Source organism: Accipiter gentilis, chromosome 11 (genome assembly GCF_929443795.1).
Source record: "Accipiter gentilis chromosome 11, bAccGen1.1, whole genome shotgun sequence".
Lineage (NCBI taxonomy): Eukaryota > Metazoa > Chordata > Aves > Accipitriformes > Accipitridae > Astur > Astur gentilis.
Window position 1 is genome coordinate 1,688,048 of NC_064890.1, and position 18,660 is coordinate 1,706,707.

Here is an 18,660-nt window from a genome sequence, read left to right on the forward strand (position 1 = left end):
CTACCAGGAAATGTCTTTGCAGGCATCATCATATCATTAGGGTTTCCTTATACCTGAAACTGTTCTGGTTTTTGAAGGGAAACAGGAATAAACTTTCCTTTTCTGGAACAATGAATGCTCATCTCTAAAATTAATCAAGAACAACTTTCCTTTCATGCCCTGTGCCTGAATCCCTGTTCAAATCCAAGCGCGGACCCTTCAGATGCATAACAGAGATGCTTTGCTGCTGGGGCAACAACAGTATCAACAAGTTGGTAATCACCAGCAGAAACTGCCAGTCAAGGTGTTTGCCCACAAAGCCTGATTGACTTGTATCAGGAATCCTTTGGGAATAATATCAGTATATGAATAACTACCCAAGGTTTCAACACTCGAAGATAATGCTCAATGCCCTTCAGTGTATGATTCTGGAGACATTTGGAAATTTTGTGGAAGGAAAATGTGCAGGTATGAAAATAGTGCAGAAGTTAGAACAGTAGTAAACCTGCATTGAATGAAGCCAGCTCTCAGGTTAAACTAGAATTAGTCCAAGTTACAACTTGGAAATTAATTACTAGAGCTTGTGTTGTTGTGTGCACAGCTGTGCAGGCTGCAGGGTTTACTGAAGAGCTGTAGTAGTTTATTGCCTTTTTTCCAGCTTATACCTTCTTTTATACAGGCAGGAAAGATAGAGAGTGAGAAAATCTAATAGTGCCACCGAGGAAACAAGTGACCTTCATACATTGCAGCATGTACCTTGGTCTCTTTTGGAACAGAGCTGGTGGAGGGAGGAAAGAGTTTGTAGTAGATTGATGGTTATTAGACCTTGTTTGAATCAAGTGGACTTATCTTTAAATAAACATGATGGCCTTGCTATTGGTTATCCCAGTCATTGCTTATAGCTAACTGTTTCCAAAAATGCCAAAATTCAAGCAGGCACCGTGCACTGAAGCAAAAAAAAAACTAGATCAAATGCACGTGTGTTTAAATTCACATGCCCATGAGGAGTATTGATGTTGCTTACCCAGCTGTCCACTTGCTGTCTCAGAAATGCATAGTTTGAGTCTACTACCAATTTTATTTACAAAAAAAGCATCCTTTTTTATTGGCGCCGGGTGTAGACTGCCTTTTGATTCAAACAGGTTTCCTTCTGAAGGAAACAGTATCTGAAGCATCTGTTGTCTTGCAGTCTTGTCTCCTGATGAGCTAAAAGGTTACTATGCTTTGTCAATTATGTTCTGATCATGTTTTTCTGTGGATAAATACATTTTTTGTTTTAATGGAAAGTAGTTAAAATTGTATTGCTCCATAAAGGAAAGCACCAATGTACCCTTTCAGGAAAAGCATGGTAGCTTGGGAAAGGCCTGGCCTGCTGAGCTATTTCTCTTTTTTTTAATTAATTTTCCTTGACCATTTTTCTATGGTGATGGCACATTAAGTTCCTTGGAAGGAGATTAATGGCTGATTTTTTTTTTCAAACAAATTCTCAGTTTGCTTCAATGTACCTCAGCATCTTAGTCCCTTCCTTACTGGCAGTATTTGAATTGCTGCTATTTTGGGATGGTTCTAGTATTACAATCTGAGTTGTAAACAGGTCGGACAACAGCAATATCTAACTCTAGCAGCCTTTTAGGGAGGATTGTGAGTTAAAAGGTGATTTGGCTTTAGCTGTAACCTCAGTAGGTTTCTAACAGTCTCACAACAGTACTTCTGCTGTCCCACAGGCTTGAGTTCCTCTAGCACAGGCCTGGATGGAAGACAGAAGTTTGAAAACATCTGTTTGTGGTCCACGTTGAATTGTTTCCCATCCATACCATTTAGGACCTTTTAGGTGCTCTCTTAGTGTTTCATGGACAGAACCCCCTCAGTTTCTTAGGGCAATAATATTGGTGGGAGTGTAGATATAGGACATGTGCGTCTTTCCCAGTCTTCCCAGTAGAGAGTCCATGGTCATGACCTAGTGCCATGGTCATCTTAGTATCTGGGCAGCTTGCGATACTGGACCTGTATCCTGATACCTGTTTCTTTGTTTTAGCTGCTAGACCAAGCTTCCCTCTATCACACGCCGGCTGGCTGCATGATTAAATATGTGACCAAGTCCTTCCTCCCATCTCAGTAGGGAGTACAGGTCCCTGGTTTTAATCAGACTAACTCTCCTGAGCAGGGACACCCAAACTGGTACCACCCTAACTTTTAGAATGTAGCTGTGCATTAGAGCACTGTTGGCATCTCATGGATGAAAATCCACTGCCTAAATACCTACAGTTCCCTTCTGCTTCTATCCCCTGTGAAGATGTCAAAATTAATGGTGTTACCTTTGACGCTCGACAATGAAGTTGGTGTTACATGTGGAAATTGTAGTCTCTTAGTAGAAGCCGTTCATTTTATGTGATCCTTGTTGTTAGAAGTGTGTATAGCATTGGAGAGAAACCAGCCATAGACAGACATGAAAAATAAAGGGATTCTGTAATCTGGACCCTTTTTTTGCGTTTTAGCTACAAATCCACGATATCTGTGTTAGAAGGAGGTTGCTGTGGCCTCCCTCTCTGATCAGTGGAGGGAGGCCAGTACATCCTGAGGAGCTCGGCCTCTAAGGTCTGAATTGTTGGTTAACTGGACAAAGTTGAGCAGGGGGAAATGCTTTGGAGATTGGTTTTGGCTTTTTGGAAAGTTCAGTAATGCTTTGGAAAGATGCACCTGGATTTCTTTGTATTAGTAAATGAGAAACCATGCCAAAGTGGCTAGGTCAGGTTTGGCTTCTTGGGAAGACCAAGGCTGCAGAAGGAATGAATTCATTTTGCAAGTGAATATGTGGAGCTAACTCATCCTAAACCCTAGGATGTGGTGGTTGGGAAACCACCATCTGTTGAGCAAGTGGGCGGCTGTCTGACTGCCCACAGCCATTTCAGGGATAACACAACATTTGCAAAAGTCTTGGCTGGTTGGGCAAGTCCAGATGAGGTGATAGATTGCAACCACCCTCTGTGTGGCTGAAGTATGGCAAGAACAGCATGGTTTGGTGGTTGTAATGCATGCACGGTAATGAGTGTTTTGACTTTGTATTCAGTGGACTTCTTTGGCTTATTCCAAGTCTGCTTTCAATATCTTGGTCCTGCTGCTACACCAGAGACTTCATTGCATCCCCTGTTCAACAACGTACATGCCTCTGGCATTTGAATGGGAAGCTTTCTCTTAGTGCTGTCCAGGGAATATTTGCCCTGCGTTTGAGATGCAGCTTTTGTTTCCTGTAAAAACAGATGCGCTTAAGTAAAATGTGGGAAATGGGTCCTGTTTTGAGGACAGGACTCTCTAAAATAATTGGATCCCTATTTTTGGTATCTTCAAGATGGAACTGCCTTTGGAAGAGCTGTTTTATAAATGTCTATACGTTCAGTTCACGAAGTTGCAGAAGACATTTCGAGGCATATGGAAACAAGCCTTTAGAAACCAGCTGGTGGTGGAAAAAGAAATATAACTTCTGTCATATTTCAGCTCTTTGGTCAGTAGATTTGAGGCAGAAATATATGCATCTAAATACCAGTCACTCCCCACCCTACCTTTTCTTCCATTTGTTGTCTGGACTATGGCAACAGCTTCCTTGCTTCTGAACTGCTGCTGCATAAAATGCTGCTGCAAAAAATACTTCTTCCTCCACAGCTTTCCTCCAAGTTCCAAGCCTTGTCCCTTTGTACTCTCTCCTGAATTCAGAGCAAGACTCTGGTCCTCTCCTTTAACATCCTTCTGCCTCCCACCTAATCTTCTATTCCTATTTGCCCACATGTTAGCGGCTTCAGCTGAGGTGTATTCCGTTCTTCTCCATTTCTTCCATGGAGCATCCCACCTTTGTAATAGTCTCTCTTGCCATGCGTCAATTAGTTGCTCCTTTTTTGTGTATGACTATTGGTTATTTTGGTCAAAATAACACTCTTGACAATGTACTTTCTCCTGGTCTGGGTCCCAGTGTCTCATCAGTCCTGCCATGGTGTTCCATTGTTTGATCATCAGAATGTGTTTTTTTATGGTCAGTAGAAGCCTGGTGATTATTTTGCCAGGCTGAGGTTTTGTCATGGTGATCATTTGGAAAGTGTCATTTATTTATGGCATGATACGGATGATAGAATCCATTGAAAGCTTTTGAAAGATAAAGCTGTGTGTGGTGGCTTGTCTGAGTTCATAGAGCAGTTACCCAGCCAAGTATCTGAGACCACTCTACAGTCTCTGTCCGTGCTCCTGGCTCTCTCCTCCCGACAACATGAACAGGTTTCCATGAAGAAGGTGTCAATCAAGAGCTTTAAATTCAGTGGCCATACTTATGGGGTCAGAATTTGCTGGGAATATTTTATTATTCCCTACAGCTGGTCATCTCTTTCCTTCTGCTGTTTGCCCTGAGGGTTTTGGGGAATCTGTTTTTGAGGGTTGATGTCCTAATTCTTCTAATGTAGTTTGAAAAATATCTTAAGGATGTGCTGTTCCTTTTCCACAAATGTGTGGTAGGCACACCCTGAAAATTCTGCGTATCTCCTGTCTTGTTCCTTCTGCACAGATTTATGTTCCTGGCATGTGGTCCAGTGCCCTGCTGACTACGTAAGCTGCTACTTTGCTCAGTGGTTTACCACTAGATGCATTAAATAAATATGCTTTATGTAATATTTGTGCTCGAGTTGTAATGATTTTGCCTGCTTCCGGACTCTAAACAAGTAATGTAACAAAAGTGGTCTGTAGAACGCACCTTGCTGCCAGTAAACATCTGTATTGGCATCCTTGTTTGTGTCCTGAGCTACTGAAGTTGGAAGAGAGAGGTTGTGTATCGCCCTTGAGCATCTTCGCTGAAAGCTAGATCTTGAAGTGGCAAAAATAAGTTCCAGCTTTGATCAGACCTCTTAGCAGGTAGTGTGTGCGGGGCACATAATCTCAGGGCTACAAGATCCTTAAAGACCTTTCCTCTAGCAAAGATGACTGTTTCTGGGTGCTATGCCATGTTGTTTGGAAGTATGGCTTTTTCAAAACTGTTAAAGCTCCTCTTCTGGCTCCTGGTGCAGTCGTTATTTCCCTCTCATAGAAGACCACAGCCGCTGGGGGAGGTAATCTCTTGTTCCCTCTTGGTCATGGCCTGCTCACCTAGCTGGCTTAGAAACCTTTGGCTGCCCTCCCTTACGGTACGTCAGTGTCAGTAACCCCTTTCTGTGATTTTTGTCTCTTCTAACAGTAGCTATTGATGGAAGAACACGGGGTGACCCAAACAGAGCACATGGCCACCATCGAGGCCCACGCAGTGGCCCAGCAGGTACAGCAGGTCCATGTGGCCACCTACACAGAGCACAGCATGCTGAGTGCGGATGAAGACTCGCCGTCTTCACCGGAGGACACCTCCTACGATGACTCTGACATCCTCAACTCCACGGCTGCCGACGAGGTCACCGCCCACCTGGCTGCGGCAGGTAAAGTCAGCGGGATGCTCGGTGTCGTTCGCCTAACGTAGTGTTTGTGCAGAGGTCGTGAACAGCGCTTGAGGGTGGTGGGTGATCTTGTCACCCCACGGGATGCTCTGAATGCTTTCTTACTGCCCTGGCTTTAATAGCGCTTCTTTGCAAGGTCTGCTGGCTGCTTGAATCTTGCATCACTTTAGCTGTGTGTAATATAGAGATACTGGGAATAAGAGACTGGTTTGTACAATAAAAAAGGTCCCTGGTAAATGCTGCCTCAAAAAAACAAAACTAAAATATCGAATATGTCAAAGAGCAAGCTTATTTCAGGCCCATATAAACAACAGCAAAAATAACCCAGGAGTGCTATGCAACCCTGCTTAGCCAGGAAGCTCACATTCTAGGCCTCTCCCAAGGAGACGCCACAAAGGGTCCTGGCATATCTGGACTGGGAAAGGATTTCAGAATCACAGACTCCTTCCAGTGAAGCCCCTGCCAAATGTCCTCCAGATTTGCCTTGTAGTGGATCTACCTCAGTAGCAGAAAAATGCAGTGATAAATAAGCACTCACAGACTTGTCTGACTCCTTATCAGACTTTATCTGAGGAATAAAGCTTTTGATGTGCTTGACTGGACCTGTGAAGTTCCACCGCCCCACTGAGCATCCCACACCCTTTGCTTATTAATTTTCCAACCTCAGCTCCCGCAGGATTTTTTCTTTCCTCCACTTCTAGCACGCAAGCTTTTCAGTCCCAGCTGGTGGTTGCAGGAGGGGCATCTGGTGGCTCTTGCCTGCCTGCGAGCCTTCCCAGCGCAGGGGCTGCTGGGTGCCCCTCCAGCCCCTGGCCAAGTGGGCACCGCGAGCCAGGAGCAGCCCCGCTTCCCTGGGGCCGGCAGCTGCAGTTCATGGCATGGGCTGACACATCCAGCCCAAAGCTCGCCCAAGAGCCCAGGGTGGCACTTCCTCACTTCTCCTGAGCAAATGTTTTTACAGGCTCCCAAAAGGTAACGTTTTTACTCTTTCTTCACAAGCACAGGATGGTTGGAGCAGTACGCAGCAGCGCTTGCTGTGCCTGCTGTGGGTAGTGCTCAGGTAGTTCATTACTGATTAACAAAACCTGGCTCTGTAGTGTCACCCAGAGCTCTGTCTGTTACAGCATCCCATCTCCCAGAGCAGCTGCCTAGAGGAAACGTATCATCGGACGCAACTTTTGTTACCATCTACCAGCTTTCACCAATCGGTATCTTAGGACTTCCTGATCCAGTAGCTGCATCTTTGTTAAACACAAAAATATAGTGGTTTTTATGACCCCTGATGTGATGTTTCACCTCTGTCGTGTGGAGAAACTATACACAGAGCAACTGAGGTCTGCTCGGGAGTCAAAGACAAGTCCTTGAGCCTGCATTAGACCCCAGAGCTTTTTGACTCTGACGCTGCACTCATTTCTGGAGATCACCAATGGAAGCACCATACACTATCAAGTAACACTTGATTTACTTCCAATTGACTTAATGTAACTTCCCCTTACATAGACTCTCTAGAGTTTGATCATGAAAGCAATAGCACTGCCCTGCCATGGTCCCCGCTGTTCCTCAGGGGACTGTTGCAGGATCCTGCCAGGAGCTCTGGATTTACAATTTCTTTCCCATCAGAGCTAGTCCTTAATCCCTGGGGAAGGCCTCAGACTCCTGTTGCTGTAGTTGAGGTGTCCGAGTAGGATTCATGGTGTTGTACCTGGTCTCTTCCCCCTTGCTACCAGGATCACCTCAATTACAGTCAGTTATTGAAAATCTTGGCATACTTGAGAGTTTTTCAGTATGTTTGGAAGATAAAATACATAATTATGTGATTGTAGGGAAAACTGTGGACTGATATATGTGACTTTCACCTGGGATTGAACTGGGATTTGCCAGTCTAGGGAATGGAGCCTCTTGAGACACGACTCTGACGCGGGAGAGGAGGGATCCCGGCTGCTGGGGAGCTCAGTGGGGAATTTGGGTCACCCCAGTTCAGTGGGGAGGCCCTTGAGCTGAACCCATAGCACCCCTCCCTGCGAGGGGGTCAATGGCAATGTTCTTTTTGGCCAATTCCTGAGTAGCGTGTGCTGATTCACCCTTTGTGGTTTGATTTCCAGGCCCTGTGGGGATGGCAGCAGCTGCTGCCGTGGCAACGGGTAAAAAACGAAAGCGACCACACGTTTTTGAATCCAACCCATCAATCCGCAAGAGGCAGCAGACACGTTTGCTACGGTAAGGACTCCTGCCTGCACTCTGACACTTCAGTCTGCATCCTCGATCTGTCTCTAGTGCTGTGCATGGTGAGACCATGTGCTGTCCAGAAGCTGCCCAGCTTGGGAATTTTTTGGGCATCTTTTCTGGAACCCAAGAGCTGTGTTTTAGTTTGCAGAAATGGGTTAAATTGCAGCTCTATTCATCTTTAATGTGATATTATGATCACTGGGACTGACATGGCCATATCGGTGGGATCCACCATTCTGTTTTAACCCCAGCTAGTCACAGATTAAATCTGTCATGGTAAGACATGCCTTGCAAGATATCCATAGTGGCTTTAACAGCAGCTGGCCTGAGAATGTGGAGCTACAGCCATATCCCATCTCTGCGGTGACACAAAGGACTTATCTACCTAATGAAAAAAGTCTTTTCTGCATTATGAAATGATCCTGTGAAAAAAATCTAGTCTGTGCGTTTGTGATTTTCCTTTGCCAGGGGACCCCATTGTGTGAGCTCTGTGCTGAAGAATAATTCAGCCTGTAGCACACAGTGTTGGGGGAGAATAATTGAGGGGAGATACCTGCCAGAGCTGAAACAATTTCTTTGGCTTTAGAAGCTTGCTTTGTAGACAGCAAACTTCCGTAGCCCTTCAGGTGTTGCATTACAGGTGCTCTGAGGCTGTCTGTCCACCTGATGGCCACCTAGGAGCACTGGTGCTGAAGTGACTGCACAGGCTTTCTGCAAGCCTGGAGAGATCACCTGCAATTCCATTTTCAGGAAACATTTGTAAATATTGGCTGGTACTATTTACTAGGTTTTTGAACAAAGCAATTTTGCTTTTTAAACTGTTTTAGATTTAATTGGGTTATTGTATTGGGTCTGCGTGGCAAGGTTTTGGTAGCAGGGGGGTTACAGGGGTGGCTTCTGTGAGAAGCTGCTAGAAGCTTCCCCTATGTCCGACAGAGACAAGGCCAGCCGGCTCCAAGACTGACGCACTACTGGCCAAGGCCGAGCACATCAGCGACGGTGCTATCGCTGCTGTGATAACATATTTAAGAAGGGGAAAAAAAAGTTGTTGGGGCACAGAAACTGCAGCCGGAGAGAGGAGTGAGAACATGTGAGAGAAACAACCCTGCAGACCCCCAGGTCAGTGCAGAAGGAGGGCAGGAGATGCTCCAGGCACCGGAGCAGAGATTCCCCTGCAGCCCGTGGGGAAGACCACGGTAAGGCAGGCTGTCCCCCTGCAGCCCAGGGAGGTCCATGGGGGAGCAGATCTCCACCTGCAGCCCAGGGAGGACCCCACGGTGGAGCAGGGGACGAGTGATGAGTCCTGCCCCTGAGGAGGCAGAAGCAGCAGAGACAACATGGGATGAACTAACCCCAACCCCCATTCCCTGTCCCCCTGCACCGCCGGTGGAGGGGTAGGTAGAGAATTCGGGAGTGAAGCTGTGCCTAGGAAGAAGGGAGGGGTGGGGGAAAGTTGTTTCAAGATTTGGTTTCATTTCTCATTACCCTAGTCTGGTTTGATTGGTAATAAATTAAGTTAATTTCCCCCAAGTTGAGTCTGTTTTGCTCGTGACAGTAATTGGTGAGTGATCCCTCCCTCCCTGTCCTTATCTCGACCCACAAACCTTTTGTTATATTTTCACTCCCCTGTCCACTTGAGGAAGGGGAGTGATAGAGCAGCTTTGGTGGGCATCTGATGTCCATCCAGGTTCAACCCACCACAGTAATATCAGAGGTTGGAGTATTGTCACTCTGTTTCTTGCTGACTTCCTCCTGCGTGTGCACTTAGTGTGCTGAAGTAGTGATGGCCAGAGTTTCACCTTTTGTCCCTCTCTCCTAGTCTAACTCTTGTAAAGTTGGTGAGAAATTAAGTCGGTTTCCTTATTATGCTTACTCACTGCTGAGTCCCACAACACCCTTTGCACATGATCAAACTGGAAAGAAGTGGAGCAGGGTTAGTGTTAAATAATATTCCCTGGGAGTGGACTACTTTTTTTTTTTTTTTTTAGTAGGTCCATTCTGCTTTTCCTTCCTTCCCCCAACTGTGCTGACTCAGCCATGTTTATTGCAACGTTTCTGAAGAGGAAATTATTTTCCCTCTTGAATTACAAACAATATATTTTTAAAGAAACGCCTATTTAAAGGAATTATTTCTTCTCCCTTCATGCAACTACTTCATTTAACTACATGCAAGTTACTGACAAAATGCATCATTTTTTTGCACTCTGATCAGTTTGAAATGTTTGTGCTTGATATTTACACCACTGTGAATTGAGTGGGAACTTAGAGTTTCTGATTCCGGGTCTCTGCGTACCTGGTGGTGGTGTTGGTGCTTTTTGGCAACATGTCTGCTGCTAACAGCAGGTTCTGAAATGACCAGGGCAGGTATTAAACTGTCACCTTATGGAGTGCTCAGGTTATCTGTTGATAACCGCTACTTCTCTCTTGCTTTATGAGCTTCTGCCAGCATTTCTGACACATTCTCTTGCATTGCTTAAAAGTGAATGAGAGGCCGTAAGTATATGATGGAACATTTTCTTCCTATAGAGAGATTGTTCCAAAGGGACTTGCTGATGTGGCAGATGTCTGAATACCTGGGTTTCCTGTGCCGAGCTATTGCAATATTCCTCATTCTTGCTGGTCCTGTAGTTGTAGGTTGAATTCTTACAGTTCTGGTTTGAGCAGGACTTTGGTACTAGAGAATTGCAATGCACTGTTATGAGGCTGGATGTAAAATAACCTGTGTTTGCAGTCCTCTTGTTGAATCGTTCAAGTTCTCTACCTTACAAGTTTTGTATTGGTAATATGCTTAGACAGTGACAGAGCAGATATGCAGACTCTTGCTGTCCTAGCTTTGCTGCTCTGGTGATCTCTCTACTTTTTACATCAATGGAAAAAGGAGAGAAAGGAGAATAATTGATATTTGAGCTGCTGGGTGACTGCAGGGAACACAGCAGGCCTGCGGGAGCAGAGGAAGAAGTGGTATATGTGGCTAATCTGACCAGCTGGGGCTCTGTTTCTCACCTGGTTTTTGAATGGGTAGCATTAAGAAAGAGAGTTTACAATGCAAAGGGTCATGTTTCTGTGGGGCTTTCAGCCGATACCTATTCACTGTTTTATGCCTCTGTTTCAGGAAGCTCCGAGCCACGCTGGATGAGTACACCACCAGAGTGGGGCAGCAGGCCATCGTTCTGTGCATCTCGCCCTCCAAACCCAATCCTGTCTTTAAAGTATTTGGTGCTGCACCCTTGGAGAACGTGGTAGGTGTTTCTAGGAAAAAGTACATAATAAATTGCTCACCTTCTCTGCAGGTTTCATTCTGCTCCAGGCAGCCTTGCAAACCTAGTAGTGATCTGAAGGTCATGTTTAATAACTCCTGGAAACAGGAGTTCAGGTTGTATGGACATGAGGGTAGCACTGAGGTCCTGTCTTCTCTGCATGAATGGTTGCCTAGCACATCTCACCAGGTTTGAATACCCTGGATTAAAAATCAGAGGTAGTGATTTCTCACCCCCATCTCACCCCCCTGCTACCAAACATCAGGTAGTGATGATGTGTTTGAACTCAGCTCGGCTGTCAGTGCTTGCACCTTATTGCAGACCAGAGAGTAAATGGAGCAGATCCTGACCATAAGTCTTGCCTCAGAACTTTTCTGTTAATCCCATAAATAATTCCGCTTGCCAGTGTTACTTGATGTTTCATCATCAGCTCTTCAATGCAGCCAAGTCTTTGGGGCCAGTGGGTATTTTTTCTTGCCAGCTGTGGCATTGTTTGCTTCTTCTGTTCTGCAGCACCTTGGGGAAGGTGACTGGCCCTGCATCCTTGCCCTCACCTCTCCTGGTGCTCCTTACCTTGTTTACCTGAGCTTAACGATTCCCCACAGGTACGCAAGTACAAGAGCATGATTCTGGAAGACCTGGAGTCCGCACTAGCGGAGCATGCTCCTGCGCCTCAAGAGGTTAACTCGGAGTTGCCGCCCCTCACCATTGATGGCATTCCCGTCTCAGTGGACAAGATGACCCAGGTAAGCAGCCAGACATGGCAGAATGAGAGAGAGAGAGAGATTTGGCATCTTTCAGTCCCATCCTGTTATTTTTGCAGTGGAGCTTATGTCTACACCTCCAGGGGATGCATTTGATCGCCTCTTTCCCGTGGGACTGTAATAGCTCAGGTAGTAGTTAGATGTGAAGCTTTGTTATCGGTGCTTATTTTCTACATGAAACAGTAGAAATGCAGGTAAGGACTAGAGCTCAGCTGCTGGGAGCATTCCCCTTTGAGCTGTTTTTGTCACCTTCCATAAACTATGAACAGGGAAAATATTTGTTCTGCACTTTGCAGTGATTTTTAGGCACTGAGATCAGGAAGGTTGCTTGTGCTGTACCGTTTTGGCTTATGCTCCTTGGACCTTTCTTGTGTGCTCTAGCTCATTCCCTCCTCACTTTTCTGCTGTGGATTGAAGCAGAGGGGACCTTACCAATGGTTTAACTTCAGATCAGACCCTGAGTGAGATACTTCTGATGGAGACAGGGAGTCATCTGCCCTAAGCATGTGGGGGACTCCCTTTCTCTCCAGGTCCAGCCCTTTGCTGACTTCTTTATTGCTAGGAGAAAGTGGAGGGGACCCCCCAGGGAAGCTTCCTTGGTGTGGGAGGGTTCCTCTGTAGGGAAATCTCCTTCCCCTGGGGTACAGGACCTGAATGCAGGTGAGTGTGTTTTGCAGGAGGTTCTGGATGCACTCAGTCTGATGCACCACAACAAATTCTAAATGCTGAAAGCCGGTTTCTTCAGAGGGAGTAGCAAGAGTTGGAGGCTTTGGGCAACATACAAAGAGGTGTTCTGGTAAAGCAAAGATGTGCAGATTTCCTCTGTCCTCTGCAGAAAGATCACTTTCTGGTCAAAACACCATTTCTGTTACTTAGGTGGAATCAGACAAGCTCACACTTCTAATAAAATTTTACAAAGAAATCTACTGTGCCTTGGCTGGTAACAAATTGTGTTTCTAAGCCATGAAAACATAAGGCAAAACTTAGTTGCTAGATTTTTAAGCCACTGTGAAAGGTAGTATCTCCAAGAGCTGTTCACAGGCAGCTTTTGTTTTGTATAATTAACATGTTGTTTCCCATGGAAATGGGAAAGTAAAAAATTGAAACATTTTACTTTTAAAGTAAAATGAGAGACCACCAAAAGAACAAAGGTGTGTAGCTCTGAGTTCATTTGTATTGGCAAACAAAATGCTTGTGTTTATCTGACTTCTTTATGGCCTCATCATTGTACTAATTAAGCTGAGTAACAGCAAGAGGGGCTTAAAACAGGGAGACATCTATGTGGAGGTTTGCTTGGGCAGAGGGAGGCCATCCTAGCACGGTGCAAATGGTGAAGCTGGAGGTGCCTGTACCCACAGCGCGTGGGCTCTGAGGAAGGAACAAAAACAATGAGCTGTTGCTGGTTGAGTGCTGGAAAGAAATGAGAGAGAGAGAGAGAGAAGTGAGTGTGGATGAATGAGATCAGGATGTGAGGTTGTTGCAATCCAGTAATACATCTGAGAAACTTCTCTGGTTTGCAGTGCGCAGACTATGTGCACATATAAAAGGGTCAATAAAAAGATCTATCAACTGTTTGGCTGTTAATGTTGCACGTGCCATCAAAGCAGCAATAAAAGTGACAAGTTCTCACTTCAGAGAAGCCTTCAGCTGGATTTATAACGCATATTGTTTAGTATTTGTGATAGAGTTGGAAATTAAATATTTTAACATCAAAGGTGGCTGAAGTATTTTCTGCTTCTATTTTATGGATAAAATACTAATATCCATAGAATTCTATGGGTAAAATACTAATACTTTTCATGTTAAGCTAAAAATAAAGTTGAAGATTTTTTTTTCTTCCAAACATGACACGACCTTGGTCTTCAGGAAACCTTGCACAAAGATTTGGCCAAGCCAAGTTGCCCCTGGGGTTTCATTGCTCTGCATTGCCACATGTGAAGCAGCTCTCCAGGCCGAGGCACTAGCTGCTGGCAAGGCTGTTGGGTTTTTTTACCCCCACATGCAACACTCTTGTGTTCCCAGGCTTCTTGTGGCTCTGTTAAATGAGAAACCGTTTTTCTTCTCCATGTTCTGCAGGGCCTTTGGTCAGCAAGCATGCAAACTGCTGATGCAACAGCATAGCAACGTAGAGCCTCTTATTTCAAGTCCTCTCATGCTGCATTATGGTAAAACAAGTATCTTGTTACGAGTAGCCCTTGTCTTTTTAGTGCAATGTGGTAACTCAAAACAGCTTTGTGAAGAAGGTTTGTCCTGAGCTGTGGACAGAGTCCACACTCTTTGTGCCCTGTTTGGCTAACCATTGCTGTCCCAGTTAGCCCAGCCACTGTGGTGTGCGTGCATGTTGTGGGCACCCAGTGCTGCGCTGCCGCAGTTTCCCAGCATATCATATAGGGATGATGTTTTGTGAATGTCTTTAAAAAATGTTTGAGATCTCTGAATAGCTGCAGGCTACTTGAGGGCAGAGCACTAGAATCCTGGGTGGATTTTCACAACCCAGCAGGTATTTCTTCTTGTAAAATTTTCAAAGACTAAGGTGCTGCATTTGGTGCTGTTGTGGTTTAAGCCCAGCCAGCAACTAAGCACTACGCAGCTGCTCTACCACTCACCCCCTCACCCAGTGGGATAGGGGAGAGAATTGTGGGAAAAAAAAGTAAAAGTTGTGGGTTGAGATAAGAATAGTTTAATAGGACAGAAAGGAAGACAATAATAATGATAATAATAATAAAATGGCAATAATAATAATAAAAGAATTAGAATATACAAAACAAGTGATGCACAATGCAATTGCTCACCACTTGCTGACCAATGCCCAGTTAGTCCCTGAGCAGCAATGCCCCCAGGCCAACTCGCCCCAGTTTATATACTGGGCATGATGTCACACGGTATGGAATATCCCTTTGGCCACTTTGGGTCAGCTGTCCTGGCTGTGTCCCCTCCCAACTTCTTGTGTCCCTCCAGCCTTCTTGCTGGCTGGACGTGAGAAGCTGAAAAATCCTTGACTTAGTCTAAACACGACTCAGCAACAACTGAAAACATCAGTGTGTTATCAACATTCTTCTCATACTAAATCCAAAACACAGCACTATACCAGCTACTAGGAAGAAAATTAACTCTATCCCACATGAAACCAGGACAAGGTGCTTAGGAGATGATTTTGTTGCTGAAAGCATCCAGCTGCTATATAGTTTTTGCCAGACTTGTGGGCAAACTTTAAATAGAAACAAAACACAGAGATGCTGAGTATGATGAGGACACCATGCTGTCTTTTTTTTTTTTTGCCACAGTTGCAATTTGAAATACATTTGTTTGAGAGAGTAGATGGTAACTCTGACTCCCAAATTGCTGCAACCTGTTGTACTGTTAGAGATGCCATCGTTGTTTTGTAGGAACCTTGATTCCCAGAGCTGCCAATATAGTTCTTTGTATTTGCTAACAAGAAATGAGCTTTTTCAACTAAGTTGCACAAAGCCCTATGGAAAACTGAAGTATTTATAAATATAAATTGGGCAGCACAATTAAGAGGTGTCTTGCAGGGAGTGGAAAAACGAGGCCTCTGCTTTCAACAGCTGCAGATGTCAGCAGGCAGGTGGTAGAGGCCTTAGCTCCTCAACGAAGAGATGAAAATAACTCTTCTTTTAATTGCTCTGCTTCCCTGGTGGTCTTGAGGGAAATAAAGCCTTTACTAGCCTGAGCAAAGATGCTTCTAGAAACTTGCGAATGGAGAGCGTCACCCACCTCTGCTGTGCAGAAAAAAAAAGTATTGCAGTGGGGCTCTTATCCTGCAGCCATTACACAGAGAAACCTCATTGCTTTACAGACTTTGGCTACGTTGACACTATATGTCAGAGCTGAGTTTGTCCCTAAACCTGTTCTCGGTTGCTCACTGATATAATTAAGGAGTAAGATTGAGTAATGCTGAGGTCGATGCTTCAGTCAGCTCTCACCAAGGTCACTAGAATTTGTTTATGCTTTTCTGAACAGGTGATTTGTTGTTTATTCTGACTTTTTTTTTTACTTAGTATGCCGCTATGATTTGCAGTCTGCTTATACAAGCCAACAAAGTTTATCTGTGCCTCTCAAAAATCATGACGTGTTTGCATACTGCCCTGCAAAAAGCTTTATCAGAAACAGCAGATATCTTTATGTACGTGACAGTTTGTATGTAGGAGAAGCCAAGCACCGAAAGATGGTAACTAAACTCAGTTTGCGGCTGTCAGATCCTCTCCATGGAGGGGCAGGGACAATCCTGCAGTGCTGGACACCATCACCCAGGTGTGAGTCTTGCTGGTGCTCCCTTCTGGTCCACGTCAGAGGTGTGGTATGGGGACAGCCTGCATTTCTGCTCTCCCAGCAGGTTGTTGGCATGTGGCAGAGGGAGCATCCTTGTTTTGCAGTGGAGGCACCCCAGAGTTAGGAATTGGGTCCCCCATGCAGCTGAGCTCTGACACTGGATGGTTGTTCCAGCAGTGAGAAGGGCAGCGAGTCCTGCAAGGTACTGGATGCAGGGATGAGTGTATACTCTGAGCTGTCGTGCAGGCAGCTGCCTGCTTTTACAGCACGTAAGCTCAGAGCCTGCATCGTGCCTCGTTTCCAGCAAGAACAAGCAGTCGTGTCCAGCGCTCAGTTCTCCAAACTCTGCTAGGAGGTGGTGATCCTGAGATGGACAGCCTGGTCCCCAGGTGTGCCTCTCTGAAATGTTAGAACTATTCTGCTCACTCCTTATGACTTGACCATGGTTTCAGAGTGGAAGGGAAGAAAGATTTGCGTAAAGAGTAAATCTGTGAGCAGACACTTCCATCAGGAGACCCATAGCACCTCCTCCTCTTTGCACCGATGACCAGGTTGTTAATTTTGGGTTCGATTCCTGTGACCTGGCATAAACTACTGCATCTGCTGAGGGCCATTGCTTCTTGTTGAGGACACCCAGGCTGACCCTGCATCTCATCTTTGCTGTGATGAATTTATGACAGCAGCAAGCCCGCTCTCATCCTGCCTGCCAGAAAGCACCCACCAGTGAGACCTCGCAGAGTTCAGTCAGGGCCATGCAGGTTTTCATAGCGGGAAATTCATGGTGACAGATTGGTTGCTGCCTTGATAGATGCCTGGCTTTTTAATCTGAATGTTTAAACATTAATTGGAACTTCTAAACTTGAAGAACATTTAGTCTGAAATTGGCTGTTGCAAAAATAAGGGCCAGTGAACAAAACACCTGTGTGCTTTTCTGCAATTGCTGCTTTGACCTCTTCCACTCTGAGGTGCAGCCAAGGTCCTGCATGGACTCAGTTTGCTTTTCCCAGGTGCTGCTTTTTGGAGATCCTGAGGCTGAGCTGTGGGAACAGGTAGAAAATTCCCGACACGGGTTTTGCTCTCTTCTAGAAACCACTTTCCTTAGCAGGGCATAAACCTTAAGGCTGGAGCATTGCTGGATGCTCTACATGCAGGACAACTTGTTGTTTCCAGCGCTGGAGTGCAGTTGTCCGTGCTTTGAGCCATTGTAAATAGTAGAATCAGGATTAGGTCGCTACCAGTAACACTTGAGTTTTAACATTAAACTTAGAAGACACTCGCTCTGTGTACCAAAGGATGTCAAAGAAACATTTCTTATAGTTTCTCTCAAACCCTCCATACTAGAGATTATATGAGCCCTTTTTCAGAGCTGTCAACTGTGCATACTGGAGTGTGCTGCTGTCTTTTTTCAGCAGAGGTTTGATTTTCAGGTGGTTCGTGGATGGAGTCAGCAGAATGCGTGGCTCCTGCAGATGAAGTGGTTGCACCGGTTCCTCCCAGCTGTGCCCTGAGAGATGTGGGGTCTTTGTCTCAGTGCCACAGCCTGTGTCAGAGCCCTGCGAGCTGCCTGGGTGAGGTCTCGTTATGGCACTAATTAGAGAAGTCCTCACGCTGGAGCAGGTTGTAATGCCACTGCTGATTGTCTCCCTGGTGGATTAAAAGCAAACCCTCCTTAACAAGTGACTTGAGTAGCTTGAGCCACTGAACTCCCTAGGACCAGTAATTAATCCATCTGGTAACAAGGAGCGTGGCCTGCACACAGCAGTTCTGGGAAGGAGCTTTTAACTGTTTTTGCACCAGGCAACTCAATGCCATTAGCAGGTTTATCTGAATAAACGGGACCTCATCTGGGGAACCTGAAGCATGTCAGGGTGACTGTTGGCCCTGCAGTGGAAGATGTGTCATGGACAGGTTTGGCCTGGGCTGGGAAAAAGGGCAGCAAAGTGTATTTTGTGTCTCCATTTATAATTCAGGGTTTTGGTATGGCTTCTCTGAGATGGCTCAGGATGTCCATGGAGTGGAGGAACTGAAACGCAGCTGCTTCTCTGAGCAGGGATGATTCTTCTAGGATGTGCACAGATACGCTATATATGGACCCACAAGTATACTGGATTTTTATTGCCTTTGAAGTTCCTAGGCACTGCTGCAAGCTGTATGCAATGTAATAAATCATGCATACAAAGAAATTGCTTTCTTTTTACCAAAATACAGTTCAATTTTTCTATTTAACTGTGTAAGCTAAGGCCCACGTTACATCTTCCAATTGGGCTCTGGCTTTGAAGAGCAGTCCTGTATCTGAAAGAGCCTCTGGAGCTCCCACTGCATTTAGCAGCGTGCTTAGGGGCTTTAGGCTTTTTGCAGAGACCACAGGGATAATCTGCAGTCTCCTGTTCCTCCGAAGCATTCCTCCCTTCCTCTATCTGACAGATGTTGGAGAGGACTTTAGTACATACTCCCTATACTAGCATGGAAAAGGCAGCTTGTAAATGAGTTGATTTACAGCTTGGAGCCAATGGATACAAAATCCAGACTAGAACCTTGATGTCATTCAAGCAGGATCGTGGCTGGGAGGAATGGACACTCTTATGGCAGAAGATCCTCTGTGAGCTGACCCATGTCTCTGCTAGCTGGGACCACATCGTGGCTGTGGCAGCAACCGATGCTGGCTCCGGCATGCTCTTCTATGGCTGT

At 45.5% G+C, this 18,660-nt stretch overlaps 1 protein-coding gene across 7 annotated transcripts in view; it reads left to right on the forward strand.

The window, feature by feature from the left end:
• Window positions 1-18,660, forward strand: part of NRF1 (nuclear respiratory factor 1) — a 75,944-nt gene that overhangs the window by 14,909 nt on the left and 42,375 nt on the right. Inside the window, exons 1-5 of one of the 7 annotated variants that reach the window (XM_049813721.1) lie at window positions 2,836-5,060; window positions 5,189-5,417; window positions 7,538-7,652; window positions 10,774-10,900; window positions 11,524-11,664. In XM_049813721.1, the coding sequence (XP_049669678.1) occupies window positions 4,932-5,060; window positions 5,189-5,417; window positions 7,538-7,652; window positions 10,774-10,900; window positions 11,524-11,664 (741 nt within the window). In that variant the 5' untranslated portion in view covers window positions 2,836-4,931. Of the gene's footprint in view, window positions 1-2,835; window positions 5,061-5,185; window positions 5,418-7,537; window positions 7,653-10,773; window positions 10,901-11,523; window positions 11,665-18,660 lie in introns of those variants that run through there. The other 6 variants (XM_049813723.1, XM_049813727.1, XM_049813728.1 and 3 more) reach the window with 6 other exon arrangements.